Below are 22,546 nucleotides of genomic sequence, written 5' to 3'. Positions count from 1 at the left end.
CCTCCATGCCTTGCTTCAGAGGCACCTGGCTCACTGCACTGGGGCTGCTTCCTCTCACCACAGCATGATTAAATGTTAGGAGACATTAACAGCGCCAGCCGAGGCAGTGCGATGAAGTGGGAAAGTACCCGGGGCAGCATTTACTATGGTGGGTGGGACCGTGGGGGTCTGTTCCCCTTTGGACTTTCTGTAGACAAGGGCTAGGCTGGATCCGTGGTTTTCACACAGTCTGGGGTTGTGAATCCCTTTACTCAAACAGAACACAAGGGGAAAAGCCCAAGGTAAAGAGATCTATGTAGATCTATGTCTAGATCTACATTGCAAAACAGACTCAAGACCTTGCAAGGCTTAGGTTTCTCGTCCAGTCCTTCCACAAAGGTGGGCACACCCACTGTACCTTCCTCTCAGAGAACATCTGAACTGTAATTCACCCCACTTAGGGCACTGCGGGGCAGTTTATAAACCGGTGGACCAGATGCTCTGCGAGGTAGTGGCTTTCTGTTTTGCTGACTATGAATGGACACATTTTACTCTGTAGCCCAGGACACAAACACACACATGCACACACGGGCAAAGACACACACGTCATCAAACAAGACTTAACCTACTGCAATTCACCCTTAAATTACTATTATTTTTTTTTTTCTTTTAATACTGGTTGCAATTCAGTACATTTTACAATCCCTACTGGCTTTCAGCCTGCGGGAAACCGCTAGTTTCCACCTGAAGAGTAGGACTGCTCCCCCTAGGAATCTACAGCCCTCTGCTCCCAGGCTGCTACTCCTGGGAGCATGTCAGCTTCTCCTCCCCTCTCATACACCTACAATAAAAGGACATCTTGGTAAAATCCCTTTATGATATAATAGACAGATACATTCAGAAAGACACTGGGTTTTGGGCACCTGGGAAGCCCAGTCAGCTAAGTGTCCGACTTCAACTCAGGTCATGATCCTGGGGTCTTGGGATCAGCCCCGCGCTGGAGAGAATCTGCTTGAGGATTCGCTCTCCCTCTGCTCAACTCACACACTCACTCTAATAAATCAATTTATTTTAAAAAAGGGGCTGCCTGGGGGCGCCTGGGTGGCTCAGTGGGTTAGGCCTCTGCCTTCGGCTCGGGTCATGATCCCAGGGTTCTGGGATCGAGGCCCACATCAGGCTCTCTGCTCCGCGGGAAGCCTGCTCCCCCCCCACCCCTCTGCCTGCCTCTCTGCCTACTTGTGATCTGTCAAATAAATAAATAAAATCTTAAAAAAAGGTGGGGGGGCTGCCTGGGTGGCTCAGGTCATGATCCTGGAGTCCTAGGATTGAGTCTGCTCTGACCCTCCCCCCTTCTCTTTCTCTCTCAAATAAATAAAATCTTAAAAGTCAGTAAATAAATAAATACAAAAAGGGGAAAAGAACGGGGCGCCTGGGTGGCTCAGTTGTTTTAAGCATTTACCTTCAGCTCAGGGCATGATCCCAGGGTCCCAGAATCAAGCTCCCCACAGGGGTTCCCTGCTCTGCAGGGATCCTGCTTCTTCCTCTGCCTGTGCTATCAAATAAACACAATCTTTTAAGAAAAAAGAAAAATACTGGTTCTTTGTCAGATGGTAGGAGGGACAATATAACTAGACCTGCATCTACCCCTTACCTTACATAAGGCACAGTCTCCCTAACATCCTGATCTTCTTTATAAAAGGTGACAAATTCTGTTTGGTCACAGCCCTCCACCCCAAACCTCCGAAGTGGGTATGAGAGCACTACCAATCACCTGACAAATGAATTATTAGCTCTACTCTACAAACCCTGAGAGTCCTGGATCCAAGCCTACGGAAATTCTGAAAAACTTCCATGCAGACACAAATCAGCTTCAAAGGATACTGTGGTTTATCAACAGATGAAGACATACTCCACATCATTAGCCGTTGGAGAAATGCAAATCAAACCCCAATGAGATACCACTTCACACCCACTAGGATGGTTATAATCGAAGGACAGGGCGCCTGGGTGGCTCAGTGGGTTAAGCCGCTGCCTTCGGCTCAGGTCATGATCTCGGGGTCCTGGGATCGAGGCCCGCATCAGGCTCTCTGCTCAGCAGGGAGCCTGCTTCCCTCTCTCTCTCTGCCTGCCTCTCTGTCTACTTGCGATCTCTCTCTGTCAAATAAATAAATAAAATCTTTAAAAAAAAAAAAAAAAATAATCGAAGGACAGATAAGCAGCGCCGGTAAGGATGTGGAAACATGGGTACCATCATACACTGCTGGTCGGAATGCAGGAGGGGGCACCAGCTTTGGAATGGTCCACTGGTTTCTTAAAAAGTTAAGTCATCACATGACCCAGCAATTAATTCTACTCCTAGGTATATATACACCCAAGAGAAAACATGTCCACAAAACTTCATGTGCAAATGTTCCTAGCAGCTTTATTCATAAGAGCCTTAAAATGGAAACAGCCCAAATACTCAGACTGAGGAATGGATAAACAAATGTGATATATCCATACAAGGGAATATCCCTCAGTTAAAAAAATGAGGTACTAGGGTTGAGCCTTGAAACATTATGCTAAATTAAAGACACCCAACACAGGCAGCTACTTCTTGTATGATGCCAATGACATGTCCAGAATAGATCTGTAGACAGGAAGTAGTTGCCAGGTGGCTGGGGCTGTGGGGACCGTCAGGAGAATGGGAAGGTACTGCTAATGGCCACAGAGTTTATTTCTAGGGCAATGAAAATGTTCTGGAATAGAAAGTGGTGGTGGTGGCACAGCCTGACGAATGTATTAAATACCCCTGAGTCACACACTTTAAAATAGGAAATTTTATGCTGAGTTACATCTAAAAAGCAAAAGGGAAGAAAATGGCACTGAATGGGGCTGTGATTGGTTAAAATCTTTCATAGGCACATAAACTAAGCATTTTCATCACTAGAATGGACGTACGTCATAGAGCTGAGAAAATGGGCATCTTTGTGCCATCATTGAATGAGAAGTACCAATTAAAAAAAACTCTTGAAACCACTTTGAGGTGGCTTCCACCATTATTTCCCTCATTCGGAAAGAGATGGTAGCACTTAGCTCAAGTGTATCTTGACCAAGGTTATACAGAAAGCTAGGGTAGAAACCTGTCCAATGTTCTGTCCACTCCAAATTGTTATTTGCTGTGTTTCTATTCCCAGTATGCAAATACTCCTTTAGGGCAGTAATCATTGTCTTTCTTTTTAAGAGAGAGCAAGCAGAGGGAGAGGGAAGGAGAGAATCCCAATTACACTCCACGCCCAGCGCCTGACACGGGGCTTGATCCCATGACCCTGAGGATGATGACCTGAGCCGAAACCAAGAGTCAGACACTCAACTGAATGAGCCACCCAGGTGCCCTTCTTTTGGTTTTCTTTACTTCAAACCCTATCTAGTGGTATTTGGCAAGTATAGCAACAAGTCAATTAAATTCATTCACCCATTCACCAAGTATCTGTGCTTCTACCATGTATCAGGCACTGAGTCACAGAATAAGACCAAGATCCTAGGGACCAAAAATGTACCATTCCACATACTGATAATTGCTGTACGTGAAAACAAGAGGGAGTTCAAAAAGACTGCCTGAGAAAATCAAGGAAGGAAATAAGCCACAAGATCAGGAGGCAGTGTCCTCCAGGATGAGGGAACAGTGGGAACCAAGGTCCTTGAAAGGGAATCAACTTTGATGGGTCAAAGCAAGGTAGCAGGTATGGTGTGAGCAGACTGGAGGGTGGTGGTGACGTTGCCAAAGCGGACTGAACCCTGTGCTGTCAGGTCTTGCAGGTCACAGAATAAAATCTGGATTTTATGGAGGCAGAAAGCTACTGGAGGGCTTTGAGCACTACCACGACGTGGCTCAGGCCATTGGCAATGAATGGCCTTTGTGTGCCCAAGTGCAGGAGAGCAGATGATACTGCCGACAGTATTGACTCGGTTTGGAGTAAATGATGAGGACAGGGATTGAAATAAGGTGGCGATAAGCTCAGAGGATGGCATTTAAAAATTCTACTTTGGACATGTTCAATTTGTATCTCTTTCAGACATCCAAACTGAGTTATCAGGTAAGCAGGTAGATAGGGTCTAGGTCAAGTTAAGTTTAGACTGCAAACTTCACCAATCAACACAATGATACCATTTAAGTCAAGGAAGTAGGGATTAACGTGGAGAAAGCCACCAAGGACAAAGACTTTGCGTTTGAAAGGAGCCAGGAGATACATAAGGACCAGCTGGTGAAATAGGAAGAAAACCAGTGTTGCATCTGGAAGGTTCCAGTGTTGTCTCCTAGAACTCAAGTGAAGAAAGTGTTTCAACAGAAGAGTGAACAACTGAGCCCAATCCACCCACAGACCAGTGAAGGATCAAGAAGTGATCATTCAGGGCGCCAGGGTGGCTCAGTGGGTTGAGCCTCTGCTTTCGGCTCGTGTCGTGGTCTGAGTCCTGGGTGATGGAGGCCCGGGTCGGGCTCTCTGGTAGGTGGGGATCCTGCTTCCCCTTCTCTCTCTCTCTGCCTGCCTCTCTGCCTGCTTGTGACCTCTCTCTCTGTCAAATAAATAAATAAAATCTTAAAAAAAAAAAAAAAGAACTGATCATTCAGACTGGCAAAATAGGGGCTACTGCTACCCTTAACAGCAGTTCAAGTGGAGGAACAAAAGCATATTGAGGGCACCTGGATGGTTCAGTGGGTTGAGCTGCTGCCTTCAGCTCAGGTCATGATCTCAGGGTCCTGGGATCCAGTACCCCATCGGGCTCTCTGCTCAGCAGGGAGCCTGCTTCTCCCCGCTGCCCCTCTCTGCCTACTTGTCATCTCTGTCAAATAAGTAAATAAAATCTTAAAAAAAAAAAAAAAGCATATTGAAGGAATGGGGCGAGTGAACCAATGGGAGTGAATGAACGAATGGCAGGTTAGATAGGTACAGGGACCCCAGCAATTTTCACTGGTGTGCTCGCATTAGAAGGGATAAGTCATCAATAACCATTTTAGAAATATTCTGTGCTTTTCCCTAAATCAAAGAATTAAAAAAATCATAAGGAATTCACGCCAAAGATCCTGAAGCCTTTCATTGCGGCACGCAGGTTAGATGCACTTATCCACCACACACCACCTTAGTTCACTTACGGCAACAGCTTCATTTAAGTGTCGCCTCCTTTCAAATCACTCTAAAAACCCACCCGTAAAAAAAGGACACCTGTATGTCCTTTATGTCCATATCCGTCAGGTAAAAACCATTGAGTCTTAAAATGTGTAGACGTTTCTTGTGGTTTGAACTGCCAAAAATTATCACATTAACTGCCCATGTGTCACCCTCCTCGGCTTAGATTCATGATGTCTAAGATTTCCTTTTCACCATTTTTTTTTTTTTTAATCACAGAGGCAGAAAGCGCACAAGCAGGGGTAGCAACAAGCAGAGGGAGAAGCAGGCTCCCCGCTGAGCAAGCAGCCCAGTGTGGGACTCGATCCTGGGACATTAATTAGGACTATGATCTGAGCCGAAGGCAGCTGCTTAACTGGCTGAGCCACCTGGGGGCTCCTACACTTAATTTCTATCTTGTGTTGCTGTTTTACCTTCTACAAACCAACCCCAAGTTTGCTCAAGTCACTTTGCTCTGCTAAATCTTGAGGGCAAAAATGACTTATCATTAAACACACACAACCGAAGAGGGAGGTCGCTCCGGTCATTAGCCTTCCTTCCTTCACTTCCTGGAATGTGCCAGGCTCCTTCTGCCTCTCAGGCTGTAAACAGATACTGCTCTACTCGAAGTGCCTGGTTAACTTTGCCCTATCATGTATGCTCCAAATGTACCATACACTCTCCCTTCATAGCACTTGTCACATACATTATTAAAATAAAGATGGTAGAGTAATTTCACCACCTTTTATTTCCCTTGTCCAGCCCTCACTGTGCCAAAAGTGCCATGGGGATAAAAACACAGGCTTAACCGTAAGGTTTAAAAAAAAAAAAAAAAAAAGGTGGGTTCCTGCAGTACTGAGACGGTTGAGTAAAGTGAGTGGCCAACGTTTTTAAATTTAGAAATTTATTCTGTTTAATCCACAAGCTTTATATAGCTTTAGTTTAAAAAAAAAAAAAAAAACAAAAAATAAAACAAAAACAGTGAAAACAAGACACTATTTCAAAGTCTGGGCCCTTCCAGCCTTCCAAACATGAGAGCTCTGAAAGTTGTATATACCAATTGGAAGAACAAGACAAAATTATGAATGGAGCCATGACATTTCATAAAACAAACTTTTATATAACTGAAGGATCCTTCCTGGGACTAGTTAATTGCCTTTACAAAAAAAAAAAAAAAACACAACAGAATAGAATGAAATTCCAGTGTTCCAAATCAACTTGTTACACATCAATATAAACCCACAGTGTCCTGGCAAACAACATGCTTTCATTTTCTGTCTCATCCTAGAGTTCAAATCCTGATTCGTTTCAGCAGAGACTCCACAGGCAACAGGAAAGATTGTGGCATTAAAATATTCATTTATACTTTTGTGGTAGTTCAACAGTGGTCTTATTTCTGGGCAAGCTTGCAAACCATACAAGGTTGGAAGCATCATAACTTAAATGGGTGCTAAGACTCAAATGAGAAAAAAATAAAGAAAAAAAATGAAAAGAAAGGAAAACCTCTGGGAATAGCCAAGGCCTTTAAAAAGAAACCATAAGAATGCCAACAATATTGAAACCCCCTTTTTTAAAAAGGGGATTTTTTTTGGCTTAAAATATTTCACTATAAATGAATTTATGTCAGCGGTCAATGAAAGAATGTCACTAATACACTGTGGACACCTTTTGCAATGTAAATCCATGCCCTTTTTTTTTTACATGGTGAACTTCAACCTAGCAATTATTACAACAAATGTTATAGTCTAAAGCTCAAACACATTTTAGCAATTTTGAAATTGAATTGCGTACAAACCAAATAAAATGTACATCGTGACACATATTCCCGCCTAAGACTGTGGGGACACTTGAGCCTTCCGCATCGATCTCAGCGCCTTTTCACGCAGGTGCTTTTCTAAGTCGTCGAGGTTGTCTTCAGGCTCACTTTCGGTCTCCTAAAACCAGAGGGGTCACACTGGTGAGTCCTGAGACACTGGCAAAGAGGTGTAGGACGCAGGGCAGGACCACATCATGACGGTGGCTGCATAACTCTATGAATACACTAAAACCCCCTCAATCACATACTTTCTTTCTCTCTCTTTTTTTTAAATTTAAGTAATCTCTACACCCAATGTGGGACTCGAACTCACAACCCTGAGATCAAGAGCTGTGTGCTCTACCAAGCCAGCCAGGCACCCCTGAATCACATTACTTTCAATAGGTGAATGGCACGTTAATTGTATCCCAAACAAATTATTTTTAAAAAGCTAAATTAAGCTTTTGGCAGCCATTCATATTCTTCTTTTTAGTCTTGGCAAATTCCCGTTCTTGGCAGATCATCAAGAATGACAATAGATCAGCAGAGAGCTAACAACCGAGCAGCCATTATTGTAAAAAAAATCTTTAGCTCCTCCTCAACATCAAAGGACTTAGTGAACTGTAAGAAGTACAAGGCACATATACCTTCTTAGGCTCAGGCTCTGCCTCCGGTTCCTCCTGTGCTGATGTGGTCGTGGGGGCAGTGGGGGCCGCAGGGGTGATAGCTGCTGCTGCTGCTGCGGCTGCCGCCACGGCCTTTTCCTTCTTGTGTTTTTTGTGTTTCTTGTGCTTCTTATCCTTCTTGTGTTTCTTGTCCTTCTTTTTCTTCTTCTTCTTTCCACCTCCTTCTGGGTCTGAGTTCTAGAAATCCAGAAAAATCACAATAAAACTAATCAGATTAAAATATTGTACAACTACACGTTTTACTTCCTCAAGAAATAACTAAATGGACAAATTTCAGGATTTCCCTAAGGCTTCAGGGGGAGAAAAGGCCCAAAGGCAATCCCTGCCAAGAATGCACGCTGAGGTGAAAACCACACTTCAAGCAAAGATGCTCTTCACAGATCTGAAATGAGAATGGACCTTGAAGGAATGGATTCTTTACGATTTTCCCCAGCTAAGTGCACATGAAGCCACATTTCCCAACCACAAGCTGCCAGTCAAGTGGCCAGGATCCGGAGCCACCTCCGAACGTAAGGAAAACAGCACGTGCAAAACCAAGAAAAGTCTGAGGTGAATTCTGGCTCCTGAACCCATTTCACCATTGTGAACCCCGACAAGACTTCTTTTGAACCCATTTCACCATGTGAACCCAGACAAGACTTCTTTTGAGTCCCTTCTGTAAACCTAAATAAAATGGGTACAGCAATCTCCGATAAAGTTGTGGTGAGAATTAAATGGGTCTATCTGTAAACCGCCCACAATACTAGCGTTAACGGGATGCAGGCTTTCAGTAAGTACAGCTATTATTCTCAACACATGCTCGTGTGAATGCCCCATCTCCAGCCACTATAGGACTTCTAGCTCTAGAATGGAGTCTGCTCCTTAATGTATACAGCTGACTCTTGAACAACATGGGGCTTAGAGGCACGAACTCCCCATGCAGTTGAAAATCTGCAGAGAACTTCTGACTCTCCCCCAAATTAACTACTAACAGCCTATGTAGACCAGAAGCCTTATGGGTAACATAAATAGTCAAAGAACACAGATACTGGATGTTACACATATTCCTACAATAAAGCGAGCTAAAAAAGAGAAAATGTCACTAAGTGTAAGGAGGAGAAAACACATTTACAGTGCTGTGCTGTATTCCCCAAAAAACCTCCACATCTACATGGCCCTGCTCCAGGCTGTTCAAGGTTCCCACTGTTCATAGCAAAACTATGCAAAGGGCAAGTTCTGTGACAAGTGAATCCCATCAGTAATCCTCAAATTTCCCATTTCTAAACAGTCACTTAAAATTCCTCCATCTTTTTGCTCTGTTTGTAAAATAATTCAGGCAAACCTACTGATGAGATGGACCTCTAACCACTGATTTTATAAAATAAACTTGTTCAAGATCAGATTAATGACCCAAAGAGGGGAAAATGCAGTTTAAACTCCAATACTTTAATATTCCAATGCCATTCAAACTTACAAAGTTAAAAAACAAAAAACAAAAAACAAGGGTTATTCTTACTTATGCAGCTTGCCAGAGATAAGACTACACAGGACAATACCAAGCTTTCCACTTCAGCTAGTATTTCAGATTGCAAGGTTCATTTACCACAGAAATAATGTATTTCTGCTGTGGGGGAAAAAGGGAACTATACATAAAGAAAAATTAAGATTATTCATCCTTTCCTCTTCTAACATATAACCAGTTAACATCTGGTGCCTGCTTCGTTGTGTTTGTTTCCTTTATAAAAATGGAATTGTACTAATACACGATCTAATTTTGAAAGTTTTATTTTAAGATATTAAAAAATCCCCAAATGTGTCAAACACTATAGCAAATGGCAGAAAATACTAAGCTATTTTTCCCCCTGATAAAAAAAATCACGAGTTAACTTTTTCTTTTCTGTTATTCTAGATTTTCTATATAGGCCAATTTTAACCACCACGATTACAGAATTTCAAAGTATCAGACATAATGTCAATTAGCGGGTGGCTAGGATATGAAGGTGGCGCAATCACCACCCCCTTAATTTCATGCTTCACTGAAGGCCAACTGAACTACAGAAAATGCTGCTGCTCTGAGCCACAAAGAAGCAAAAAGGTTGTCTTTGCTTCCAAGTGACCACATAAAATTATAAAGTGTGTCCAAAACAGGGCAAACACCTACCCTCGCTGGAGATGGGCTTGGTGTTGGGCTTTTAGCCTTTTTGACCGGTACCGCTGGTGACCAGTTGGTTGAGGGGGACTGGGACTGGACAGGAGACTGAGGTGCTGGGGGCTTTTTAGCTGCTGGCTCAGGAGATCCTGAGACAGATCGGGAGGATGAGACCCTCCTTACAGACTGAGGGCTTGGTGAGGCAGCCCTAGAAACAGAAGAACAAAACATTTAGTATCAAAGAGCAAAGATCTTTCCTAAGAGAAAATAACCAACCACCATTATAGAACAGTTCACCTTAAATATTTTACCACTTAGTTGATGCTACAAACACACACACATCAAATTTGTATCAACCAAATCTGGAGAAGTTTAAGTTCCATAATCCTCTATTCATTCTGTTAATGCTTCTTCCTCTATGAAATTAATGATGCCAGTTCCTTGTACTTGACTGTTTTTACTGTCTTCCACAGACATGCAAGAAATGCTCTATGCATTACTTCAGAGTTCAATTTTGGAAGCACATCCCCCAATAAACTTGATACCCCTAAGAACCAGGTATAAAGTCCTATCGCATTTAGTCTGTGTCACAAGGAACTATTCTGAAAACAGAAAATGTATCTGTGAATAGTACCTTCACACTGCCTTAAAAGCCTGTATTCCCAGCTTATTCTTTTCTGTAACTTCTCAGTTAAGGGGGAAAATAGCTTCCCAAAATAAAGAACTATGCAAGTTAGTGTTCCTAGCCAAGAAAGCATAAAATATTTTTACTTTTTTGTCTTTTTGGGTTCCGGAGTCCTGGAGACTCTCCTAATGGGCCTAGTACTTGGAGAAGGGGACTGCCTTCTTTGGGGTGATGACGACGCTCCTCTTCGAACAGGTGGAGGGCTTGAGGAGGTTTGAGGAGCTCGAGGCCGTGGTGAGGGCGAATGCCTTTTGTTTGGTTGTGGTGACCGGGGCTCACGCGCAGACCGGCTCGGGGAAGACCCTTTCCTATGCTTTGATGATAATGAAGGCGAACGTCTCTTGGTGACTGGGGAGCTTCTTTGTTTGGGAGGTGGAGAATGGGAGACCCGACGCTTTGGTGGTGGAGATGGTGATGCCCTTCGTTTAGGAGGGGGAGGGGGAGAAGCTGTTCTTCTCTTTGGAGGCGGGGAAGGAGAGTATCTCCTCTGTATTGGAGGAGAGTATCTTCTTGGAGAAGGTGAACGCCGGCGGGGTGGTGGAGAAGGAGTCCTAGGAAACAGACACCATTAAGCTGAAAGGTCCAAAGAGTAAGGCAATAGACTGCACAGAAAAATGACCAGAAGTTAAGGCCAAACTGTAGTTAGGCACCAGGAAAACACAGTACATTTTTAACTGGAAATGCTTTGCCATTATCCTCATTTAAGAAAAAGAAATCACTTCGTGGATTTATTTATCCTAGATGACTAAAAAACAGGACACTCTGCTTAATGGAGAAAATCTGAAGTTTCCAGAATGAATTCAAGTTTGTCAAGTCACTGGACACAATCCATATGAAGCCAATTTAATGGGGTATTTTTTTGAGAAGAGAAACCTGCATAAACACCCATCATTATGTAAGAGCTAGGATTCTACTATGGGCAACTTAGGAAGTCTGTGCTTTAAGAGCTCTCCTGGGGGCACCTGCGTGGCTCAGTCAGTTAAGCATTCTGCCTCTGCTTCAAGTCATGATCTCAGGGTCCTGGGATCATGCCCCACGTGGTGCTCCTTGCTCAGTGGGGAGTCTGCTTCTTGCCCCCAAACCACTCCCACTCATGCTTGCTCTCTCAAATAAATGAAACCTTAAAAAAAAAAAAGCTCTCCTACATGGTGCTCTCTTGAACTGACATTTGGACTTGGGAAGAGTTCACTTGCACATGTTTTAAAAGATACCTCTACACCCACCCCACCCTCCCAAGGAGACTTGGGTTCTGTGTCTCAAAGAAACCACTTTTCAGTGGAAGTCTACCTACTAGGTAGAATGCATCCCGGTGGAAGTCCAACCTGGCCTTCCACTTAATGCTTAAGTCCCATATAATCTTAACGTGCCTCTTAGAAATTCGACCCGAATATGACATTCCATTTCAACCCTCTTATTTGCTTCTGAAATATTCAGACCTTAAGCTCAGAATGTTTTCTTGCATAGGGTCAGCTTTATAATAAGCTTTGGACACATGGTAGTGTGCACCTCCATTTCCTCATCTGAAAAATGGGAATACCACCTACTGAGCAAGATCATCTCAAGCACTAGATTAAGTACACCAAACACCTATAGCACTTTACTCGGCATATACAGGCTCAATACTGCTCAGTTATATATTTGAGCAACGTCCTTACAAACCTTTTCCTCCTTACCTTTTATTTTAAAAATCACTTTTGATTTATAGTAGAGCTACAAAAATAGATTTGCCACTTAACAGCTTCAAGAGCCATAACAAAAATGATCAAAACTCTGAAATTAGCCATAGCACTTAGTATTAACTAAATACAATCCTGGTTTCCCACTAATGTCTCTTTTTTGTTCAGGTTCCAAAAATGAGAATTCTACATCATAATTATCATGTGTCCTTAGTTCCTGCCAATGTGTGACTATTCCTTTGTCTTTCACGACTGCTACTTTTTAAATCAATCAATCTATCTATCTGACTTATTTCACAGAGGGGCACCTGGGTGGCTCAGTGGGTTAAGCCTCTGCCTTCGGCTCAGGTCATGATCTCAGGGTCCTGGGATCGAGCCCAGCATTGGGCTCTCTGCTCAGCAGGGAGCCTGCTTCCCCCCCCTCTTTCTGCCTGCTGATCTGCCTGCTTGTGAAATAAATGAATAAAAAAACTTAAAAAAAAAAAAAAGGTTTATTTCAGAGAGAAACAGTGCATAAACACAGTTGGGAGGACGGGAGAGGGAGAAGCAGACCAGGAGCCCAATGTGGGGCTCAATCCCAGGAGCATGGAATCATGACCTGAGCTGAAGACAGATGTCCAACTGACTGAGCTCCCACCTGGGCTGCCATTTTTTAAAAGTACTCATTAGTTACCTTGTAGAATAACTGTCAATTTAGGTTTGCCTGGTATTTCCTAATAAATCCTGGAGATTCTGTATGACTGATATGGATACCAAAAAAGGTATTCGGGAATTATATAATGCCAGTATGTACCACTGCCTGTTAACCGATCCCCTAGTTAAGGATCTGCTGGAATTCTCCACTGTAAAGTTAGTTATTTTTCCCTTTATGATCACTAAACAGAGTGACTTCCCCTTTTAATTTACATCCTTACTGACGTGTGAGTCACATACCATAAATTTTAAAAGGTACATTTCAATGGTTTTAGGTATATTCAGTCTGTAACCATTATAATACCCCCACTCCCAGACACCACAGATCTACTTTTATCTCTATAGATCTGGGTGTTTTGGACTTTTCATATTAACGGAATCACATAATATGTGATGCTCTGTAAATGGCTGAGCAATGCCGTGCTGATAATATATTTTGATATAAAGAAAGTTGCTTCAATTAGCTCCAACTAACATAACTAATAAAATACCTTCGTCGTGGCGGCGGTGTGGGAGATCTGCGCCTACGAGGAGGAGGGGCAGGAGAAGGAGAACGTCGCCTTCTGGTGGGTGGTGGGGAGGGACTCCTCCTCCGTCTACCACTAAATCACCAAAAGGAAAAGGAAAAAAAAAATTACAGGTGATTTGGAGTTCTCGTTAGCAAGTGATCCAGATGACACAGTTTCCACCTTCATTAACCCAAAGTGCAACCAACTACTCTACTTCTCAATGCGATGTTTTTCAAAACACCTGGTCAAGACCATTAGTCAAGACTCTGGCTGAGAACCAACATTTTAGAGAATCTGAGCATTTTAACTTGTGGGAATGGTAAATTTTGTTTTCTAAAATGTTTGTTTCAGTATATAAATATGCAGAGTCTAGGTCATGATACAGAAATTCCCAACATGACACAGGGCAAAAAAAGTTTGAAAACACTGCCCTGTGACATTGTTTTTTAATTGGAATGCACATCACAACTACCTAGGGAGCTTATGTGAGTTTGTCCACCCGGTCCAGATGATGATCTAGCTGATGTATGCTGAAAAGGCTCTCCAGGTGATTTTGATTCCTTATTAGGAACAACTGTTTTAAAACCCAGAAAAACTTCCATGTTCCAATTCAGAAATGTAAAATTTTAATAGTCACCAGTGGCTTAAGGCCCCAAATCTGGGTGTCACTCTTCCAAGTTCTCAATTCTTAAAAATGTTTTATTTCCACTATTCAAAAGTTGCTTACTACTAACTACAACACTATCCCCAAAACAAAGGATTAGAACTTGAGCACTAAAGCTTTTACTGGGAACAATATGGTAGAAACACAGATAATTATATAAAACCCTAACTCTAAGCTTTGTTACACACTTAACCAACACAAACACATGAAAAATCCAATTGTATCAACTGGATTAACTCACAGCAGTCTCCCAAGACATATATTAAAATATACACCCAGCCAGTCTGCCACATTTTGGTTAAATTCGCAAATACAAAATCATCACATACAATATAGTTTTTAATTTCTTGATCAGCTTGATTGAGGCTTCCTATGAACCTGGAAGTATTTTCTCAAGTTTACTAGGCTTGAATCCCTCTTGAAAACTAAGGAGAGCTCTGTTACTAACAGAACAAGTTCTGAAATTCATTATTAAATTTAATAATTACTTTATATTCATTACTTTTCAATTCCAATTTGCTTATGCCTTGTGAGGACTAAGACTTCACTTGGAACAGATTTAAAAATAAACTGTAAGAGGCAATCTATGAAGACAGATAAGCTTTGGACGAAGTGTAGACAGAATTACTAACTAAGAAAATATAGTAAAGGAGAAGCCATTTTACAAGCAGGGTTAATCTGAGAATTACAGGACCCAGGAAGACCGGATAACCACAGTATTGATTCAAGATTTTAAATAGGAAAAGACATTTGCGTTCTGATTTAAGAAGAAAGTTTATAGGTGCAAACTAAGAAGATGAAGTGATACAATGCAGAACTCCCCATGTTATCAGTAAATACAATCCTGTAAGAGGCTATTATTGTGGATTAGTGGCTTCTTTTTAAAAGCATTCTCCCAATTTCAGTTTATAAAATCTCATCAGAAATTCCCACTACAAAAACTGGACTCAGACTGGTAACCTGAGGTATTTATTTTGTGCCTCATCTTCATTAGTAACAAGGGAAGACTGAGAATAGCCAGAAGGTCCCTTCTAGTGATGACCTTCAATGTCCTGTTTCTATGTGAGAAAATACCAAAAACATTAAGCAACCCATAACCAGACTTGCAGTAACTTAAGGAACTGCTAGAAAAAATCTAATAATTACTTAAAATGGGAGTCTTGACACCACATGGCTCCATGATCTAAAAAGCTACAGAATTTCTACCTAAGCTGAGAAGGCACACATTTCAAGGGTTAAAAAACAACAACAACAACAAAAACCCAATTTCTTTCAGATCAATCTACTTCAATTTTTCCGTATGTGCTTAAAAAAAAAAAAGTGACATAAAGCCCAGGTTCAACATATTTCTAAGTTTGTTCACTGTATTATTCAAAATGTTGAATGCTTAATGTTTTTCTTCTGCTTATCTGCTTCATCTGTTTCTATTACTCTGAAACATGCCAAGCTAAAGCTTTCAACTGTGTAGAAAACGTTCAGTAGTGAAGTTCCCTCTCAAATTCTGTGAGAGCCAGTTTCAGTACGCATCAGTATGTGACGCAGCCCTCGAATATGGAGAAAAGCAAGTTCTATCAGAAGGAGCCAGCTTGCTGCAGCAACCTCTGAACCACCACTTCACTAGCCCTGCTGGGAATGAAGACAAGAAGCTGCAGGTGTGACAACTACCTTTTTAAGTTTTTTGAGATAACTTCCCCTTTTGATCAATATCCCTTTAAGTTGAGAAGTGTTCGATACCCAAAGACAAATGTTTCAAAGTATGAAAAGTATCTTTGTTCAAAGTTTAAAGTTTATATGTGAAGTAATCCAAATCAGGCTGTTATGTCCCCATTTAAAAACATAATAAATACTGAAGCACAGTTCCAAATAATTCTTTCTCCATCAAATCCTAGACACCTGACAGTAATTTCTAACATCAATAAAACTAGAGGCCTTTTTAAAGAATATGAACACCCTAACGCAGGGTAGTGAACATCAGTATTGATTTCAGTGTTCATAAATCACTTTCCAATGAAAACGTAGTTTTATAAGGGGAGATTACGGGAGGGGGAAGGAATCTTACAACTAACCTGATTTTGTAAAACAACTTTTTAGCTGCTGTACCAGCAATTTTACAGAAGTCAGGGATAATTATATTGGAAACAGAATCCCTTGGAATCTAAATTTATTTTTTAACGGTTTTTATTTTTTATTGTCAAATACTCCACAAAACAAATACACAATTTTGCTCCATCACACTGCTGACTAGTCCAAAGAATCTTTTCAAGAGAACTCTTATTAGTGAGACGACCAACACAGCTTCAAAAAGTGAGCTATAAAGAGGACAATGTGATAGTTTCAAGAAAGATACTCAGACAGTTAGCTGCAAAGACCCCCCAAAAGCAGAAGACTAATGAAGACAGTATAATGGCATAATGTCAACAACACAGGTCTAAGATCAGACTTTGTTACTTTATACCCTAAGAAACTCATTTCACTACTTCTGAGCCTGTTTTCTCACTTATGAGATAGGCTTGAATTTGAGATTTCTACTTATGATTAAGCTCTCAAGTGTTACAGTTTTACAGTCAGACACCTTAATCAAAAGGTTCAATGAAGATATGCAACCCACCTTCCTACTGTAGAGAACAATGAACAGGGCCAGAGACTCATGTTCATCTTTAATCTTTTTAAAGTCTTTACCAAATTTTTCTTGCTTTTCTGAACACCACCACAAAGGCCCTCCCCACCAAGTCTTAGGAGCTATTATGATCCTATCTCTTGGAAAATATCCAGGTACTATAACTACAAAAATCTAAGCTCAAATGGTACTGTAAAATGAACACCGTGTACAAGTGCTATCGTTAATCTTAAGTGCAAAGAAATAAAATCAATTAAAACAACTGGGGAACTTCTCCACAGCCATCCCCACTGTATACATAGGGATGTGAACAGGTTACCTAAATAGCAAATCATGTCACTAAACTTGGCCTCATGTACAAAGTAGTGGCTAACCAACCTTTTAGTCACTGGCGATTGCCATCGCTTTCCCATTTGCATCCTGAGAGCAGTGGAGAAAAACAAAGGTCAAGAAATTCCATTCACCAAATTATTTACTTCAATGGAGTTAAGTATCACTAATGGCGATGTATTTTTTTTTAAAAATGTTCAAAGATGGTTCAGAAGTTAATGCTATGGTTTCACTTATCTAGTCATGCAGACACATGACATGGTGGTACATAACTTACCAAGATCTCACTAATAGTAATAACCACCAAATAAAGCAAAGAAAATGTCCCCAAGCCCCCCAAATCTGGCCATCTCCTTCTATGAGTCCTTGAAATGAAGGAATTAACAATTTTTTAAAATAAGCCTGTAGCCCATCCCTTAAGTTAGAGAAGTTTCATCACAACCACAGACCACCAGTGAAAACTACTGAAAGAAAAGACATTACCGAGGGGAAGTCTCCTTCTGGCGCTTTCGAGGTGATGGAGAGGCACTCCGGGAAGGGGAATGTCTCCGCCGCCTGCCTACCTCACCATTCTTCACATGGGACCTCTTGGGTCGCTCATCTTCTGAGGAAGAAGAGGAGCCAGAATCTATAATTATACAATAAACAAAAATTACATTACATCTGTGCTTTAAAGCGTGTGCCCACATTTTCTGACTCTAAGCAGATGGGAGTGTCCAAATTACCAAGTAAAGCTCGCTTATGCAAGCAAGCATGTATACAAGCCATGAGTTCTGAAAAAAAGTTATCATCGATATACCGTCAATGACTTAAAAGCCAAACATAAATATAAATCATTATATAATTTAGTTATATAAATCATTCCCAAGGCACACCCCAATAGGATACAAGTGTCCCTTAAGATGCTAGTGATTTTCTGGGGTGCCTGGGTGGCTTAGTGGGTTAAGCCTCTGCTTTTGGCTCAGGTCATGATCCCAGGGTCCTGGGATTGAGCCCCACATTGGGCTCTCTGCTCACCAGGGAGCCTGCTTCCCCCTCTCCCTGCCTGCCTCTATGTCTATTTGTGATCTCTGTCAAATAAATAAATAAAATCTTAAAAAAAAAAAAAAAATCTAGTGATTTTCCAAAAAACTAAGCTCAAAAAACACCTCAAGCAAGTACTTGATGCTTGTTACTCAAAGCACTTTCAAAACTACTGAAAGTTCCACTAGGATCTGAATACTTCTCACATCCTTAGCATTTACCACATACAAAAAAAAAAAAGTGACAAGCCTTTCCTACAGGCCTGGTAGGAAATGCAAAATGAAAAACTTCGACTGCTTGCACCTGGTCTCCTTCACTTAAAATAACTAATAACTGTTTCCAAATACCAAAACTTAAATTTAAAATGAAGTCCCAGGGCACCTGTGTGCCTTAGTTGGTTAAGCATCCAACTCTTGACTTCCGCTAAGGCCATTATCGCAGGGTCTTGAGATCCAGCCCTGTGTTGAGCTCTGCACTGGGACGAGATTCTCTCTCTCTATCCCCTCCCCCATGCTTTCTCTATCTCTCCACCTCTCTCTTTTTAAAAAAAAGAAGAAGAAGGAAATAAAGTCCCAAGTACCAAAACCACCCAAGACCTATATGCATTTTTAAACCCATGATTAACTTCATGTTTAAAGAGCTTTTAATGGACTTGATTTTGCTGTGGGGTGCTTTGGTCTCTATATTGCAAATGAAAAGCAAATGCAGCACACTTAGCCTTGGTCACAAATACCCAAAGCTAGTAATATTATTATTAACTAAAAAATAAATACTGTTTATTATTTTACAGAAATAAAGTACAGGAAACCTAGAAACAACCTAATGTCCAAGTAGGTGACTGGCTCAATAAATTACAGTGTATTTATTATTACAGTAGAAAGTTTTAGCTATTAAAAAAAATTAGATGATCTGGGGCACCTGAGCGCTTCAGTGGGCTGAAATCTCTGCCTTTGGCTAGGGTCAGGATCCCAGGACCCTGGGATTGAGCCCTGCATCCAGCTCTCTGCTTGATGAGGAGCCTGCTCCATACCATACCCCCTCCCACCCACCCCCGCCTACTTGTGATGTCTGTCAAATAAATAAATAAAATCTTCTTTTTATTTATTTATTTATTTATTTTTTTGAAAGATTTTATTTATTTATTTGACAGAGAGAGATTACAAGTAGGCAGAGAGGCAGGCAGAGAGAGAGAGAGGAGAAAGCAGGCTCCCTGCTGAGCAGACAGCCCGATGCGGGACTCGATCCCAGGACCCTGAGATCATGACCTGAGCCAAAGGCAGCGGCTTAACCCACTGAGCCACCCAGGCACCCTAAATAAATAAAATCTTAAAAAAAAAAAAAAAAAACAGATCTAAGAACAGGGTAAAATATCTAGATATAGTAAGTTAAAAAGGGAGGCAACAAAGTCTGAGCTTATACAAGTTTTTTGGGGTTTGTTTTTTCTTTCCCTTTTAAACCATAGATTATATACATGGCACAGAAAAATTCTGAAGAAAAGCTTTCAGGAGTAAGACTAGGGAATGGTAAAAGAATATACTTTTCCAAATTTTATACCCCTGTATATTTACTATTGTACTGTAAAGATCTACTATTTACAACAATTTAAAAGAAAATTAAGTTTTAAGAAAGGACTTAAAACCAAAATACTTCCTCCCCTTGAACAGATTTCTATATAGACACCTATTTCTCATAAGTATGCTCACTACAAGGATGGAGATTTGTATCTGGAGTATTTTTCATGAGGATATACAGATAGAAAACAGTTGAATCCATATCCGTACCAGATGAAGACTGCTGGTTCTGTCGTCTGTACTGACGTCTCTGCTGCACAGAATCTGCTGCAGCCATTTTGCCACCTTTATCTTCTTCTGAAAGATGGATGCATTTAGAAAGTGTTTCTTTAGTTACGCATACAGAAAATGTAACGTACTTAAATTGGAAAATGGTCTCTTACACCTCTATCTCATTGGATCAAGCAATACAACTGTATAGATAATTTTTTTTTCTTACAAAAAAACTTCAGAATGCCAATTTAAACGCTGATTTTAGACTATGTTCACCAAATGTAATCAAAGTTTATTTACTATAGGTCAAGCTAAGCTCTATGAACTTTAACATATTTCAGATAATCATCATAAACCTAAAGGATGGTACTGTTACCTGCATTTCAGATGAAAGAAGTGAGGGTCAGATAAATTAAGTAACTAAACAAAAAGCAGTTAATCACTAAAGGTGGGTATTCAAACCAGGCTGGTCTCACTTTAAAGCCGTAGCTACTAACCACTAAGTGATATCCTTCTGACTTTCACCAGAGGGGATGATGCAATGTGCAAAAAATCTAATTAAGTTAAAAAAAAACACACGAAAACTTACCCGATTCAGATAACTCTACTTTTCTAGGCTTAGGTGCTGGTGAAGGGGACTCTCTTTTCTCAGTACCTTTATGTTTTGTCACTAAAAATAAGAAAAAAAAATTTTTTTCATACACAGGAAAGCAAAACAAAACAAACAAAACCACACAAGACCATGTCTTAATGGTACAACAGGTGTGACTATGCTTATTAGTTAAATGTTTGGTGAAAGCCTTGAAAAGTCCTATAATGACTTTTTAGTCATACAGATAATTTCTCCCAAGAGAAACCAGTTAAGAGAAACTGGGAGTTGCTGTTTCATAGCAGCAGCTCTGTACAGAAGACATGTGTAACATTCGACTCAGTAAACCTCTAGGTGCTACCCCACAACGTAAAAACCACTCAACTATGGAGGCCTCAACAGCACAAGAGCTTCCAAGCATGCAACCATACCTGGGTTCAGAAAAGTTGTAAAACTGATAAATGGTTAAGAAATAGATCTGATGAAATCTTCTGAAAAAGAGATTTGTTCTGGAGAAGAGGAATGAGTTAGCCACCAAGATACTAAAGAATCTTTCTGTACCAATACAACCTTCATCATAACATGAGAGATTTAAACTACCCAGAAAAAAGTAATCCCTCACAGCAGGAAAAATAATTAAACACTAAGGCTGGATTTTTTCAAGGCTTAAAAAAGCAGGGGGAGGCAGCTCAGAAATACACCGAAGGTAGTAGCAGAGCTGTGAGCACCTTATGAATTACCCAGCTTCTCTTTTCCAAATTACATGGAAAAATTAAGACAACTGTCTTTTGTATGCTTGCTGTATTAGCAAGCAGCACTAAGCACTGTTGATAGTATTACCCCCCATTTTAAAGGAGGAGAAATCTGAGGCTTAAAAAGTAACTTCAGGGCTCAGTGGGTTAAAGCCTCTGCCTTCGGCTCAGGTCATGATCCCGGGGTCCTGGGATTGAGCCCCACTTTCCCTGTATCCTTGGTCTTTCTGCTCAGCGGGAGCCTGCTCCCCCACCCCCCGCAACTGCCTCTCTGCCTACTTGTGATCTCTGTCAAATAAATAAATAAAATCTTAAAAAAAAAAGGTAACTTCAACTAAAATCACATAGATAATTAAAGTGAACTAGGATCTGAACCCAAGACTATTTCTAGAGCACAGGCTTTAATTTCCATCAATTAACAAGCTCTATTTATAATATCCATCTACTGCTTCAACTAAAATCAAAGTATATACAGATATAACCATTGATCTTACCATACGATTAACCTGAAACATCATCTAAGACCATGCTGCTAAGAACTAAATTTAAAGCCAATATGATCCCAAGAATCCTTATTTATCTGCTTTGTCTGATTAAAGCAAATACCACGGAATGTTGACCCAGAGTATAGATACATTTCTTTTAACACACTCTTGTACTCAGAATTCTGTAAAGGCTTATTCTAAGGGGCAGTAACTTTAGACAGCTAGTGATCTAAAACAGAAATCTCATCTTTGCTAAAGTAGTCAAAATGAATTTACAATACTTTTCTTTTCTTTTTTTTGGAGATTTGAGAGAGTGCATGAGAACAAGCAAGGTCAGGTGGGGCAGAGGGAGAGAATCACAAGCAGACTCCCTGCTGAGCATAGAGACCAAGGAACAGCTTGATCTCACAACCCTGAGGATCAGGATCTGAGCCCAAATCAAGAGTATGATGCTTAACTAAGCCACCCAGGCACCTTTTTAAAAAAAATGCTATTTTTTAAATGAACTGCATTTTATTAATGTTTCTACGCAATAACCGTTTTTGACTTAGCACTGGATTTGGTAAAAACCGGTTAAATCCTAATGAGTTACCATGAAATATGGCAGCAAAACTGCATTTAAAACTTGTATTTTAGGGGCGCCTGGGTGGCTCAGTGGGTTAAAGCCTCTGCCTTCAGCTCAGGTCCTGATCTCAGGGTCCTGGGATCGAGCCCCGCATCAGGCTCTCTGCTTGGCGGGGAGCCTGCTTCCTCCTCTCTCTGCCTGCCTCTCTGCCTACCTGTGATCTGTCAAATAAATAAATAAAATCTTTAAAAAAAACCCAACCCTTGTATTTTAACAAATTCAAAAGAAATAAAATACAAATGCTTTTAAACTATAAAGGAGTTGAGGCTATTTTTCTGGTCAGTACGCTGCACTTTAAAGTGATAGTTAATCTTCAATTCTTGAAAAGTTATCAGAGGCATCCAGTTATCTATACACCCCACATGTCCAAGTTACCACATAA

General features: G+C 40.8%; 1 protein-coding gene across 17 annotated transcripts in view; it reads right to left on the bottom strand.

Annotated features, from left to right (window-relative positions):
* Positions 1-6,010: 6,010 nt before the first annotated feature.
* SRRM1 (serine and arginine repetitive matrix 1) overlaps positions 6,011-22,546 on the bottom strand; it is a 30,834-nt gene continuing 14,298 nt past the window's right edge. For 6 of the 17 annotated variants that reach the window (XM_004741150.3, XM_013047538.2, XM_045063972.1 and 3 more), the window contains 9 exons: positions 20,303-20,383; positions 19,711-19,797; positions 17,390-17,534; positions 16,955-16,996; positions 13,278-13,388; positions 10,504-10,968; positions 9,745-9,940; positions 7,566-7,781; positions 6,011-7,057 (listed from right to left, as the gene is read on the bottom strand). In XM_004741150.3, the coding sequence (XP_004741207.2) occupies positions 6,953-7,057; positions 7,566-7,781; positions 9,745-9,940; positions 10,504-10,968; positions 13,278-13,388; positions 16,955-16,996; positions 17,390-17,534; positions 19,711-19,797; positions 20,303-20,383 (1,448 nt within the window). In that variant the 3' untranslated portion in view covers positions 6,011-6,952. The remainder of the gene's footprint in view (positions 7,058-7,565; positions 7,782-9,744; positions 9,941-10,503; positions 10,969-13,277; positions 13,389-16,954; positions 16,997-17,389; positions 17,535-19,710; positions 19,798-20,302; positions 20,384-22,546) is intronic. The other 11 variants (XM_004741153.3, XM_045063970.1, XM_045063975.1 and 8 more) reach the window with 5 other exon arrangements.

This window comes from Mustela putorius, unplaced genomic scaffold (genome assembly GCF_011764305.1).
Source record: "Mustela putorius furo isolate JIRA1106 unplaced genomic scaffold, ASM1176430v1.1 tig00003853_pilon_pilon_pilon, whole genome shotgun sequence".
In the NCBI taxonomy this organism is placed as follows: Eukaryota; Metazoa; Chordata; class Mammalia; order Carnivora; family Mustelidae; genus Mustela; species Mustela putorius.
This window is presented reverse-complemented; position numbering and strand designations above follow the sequence as displayed.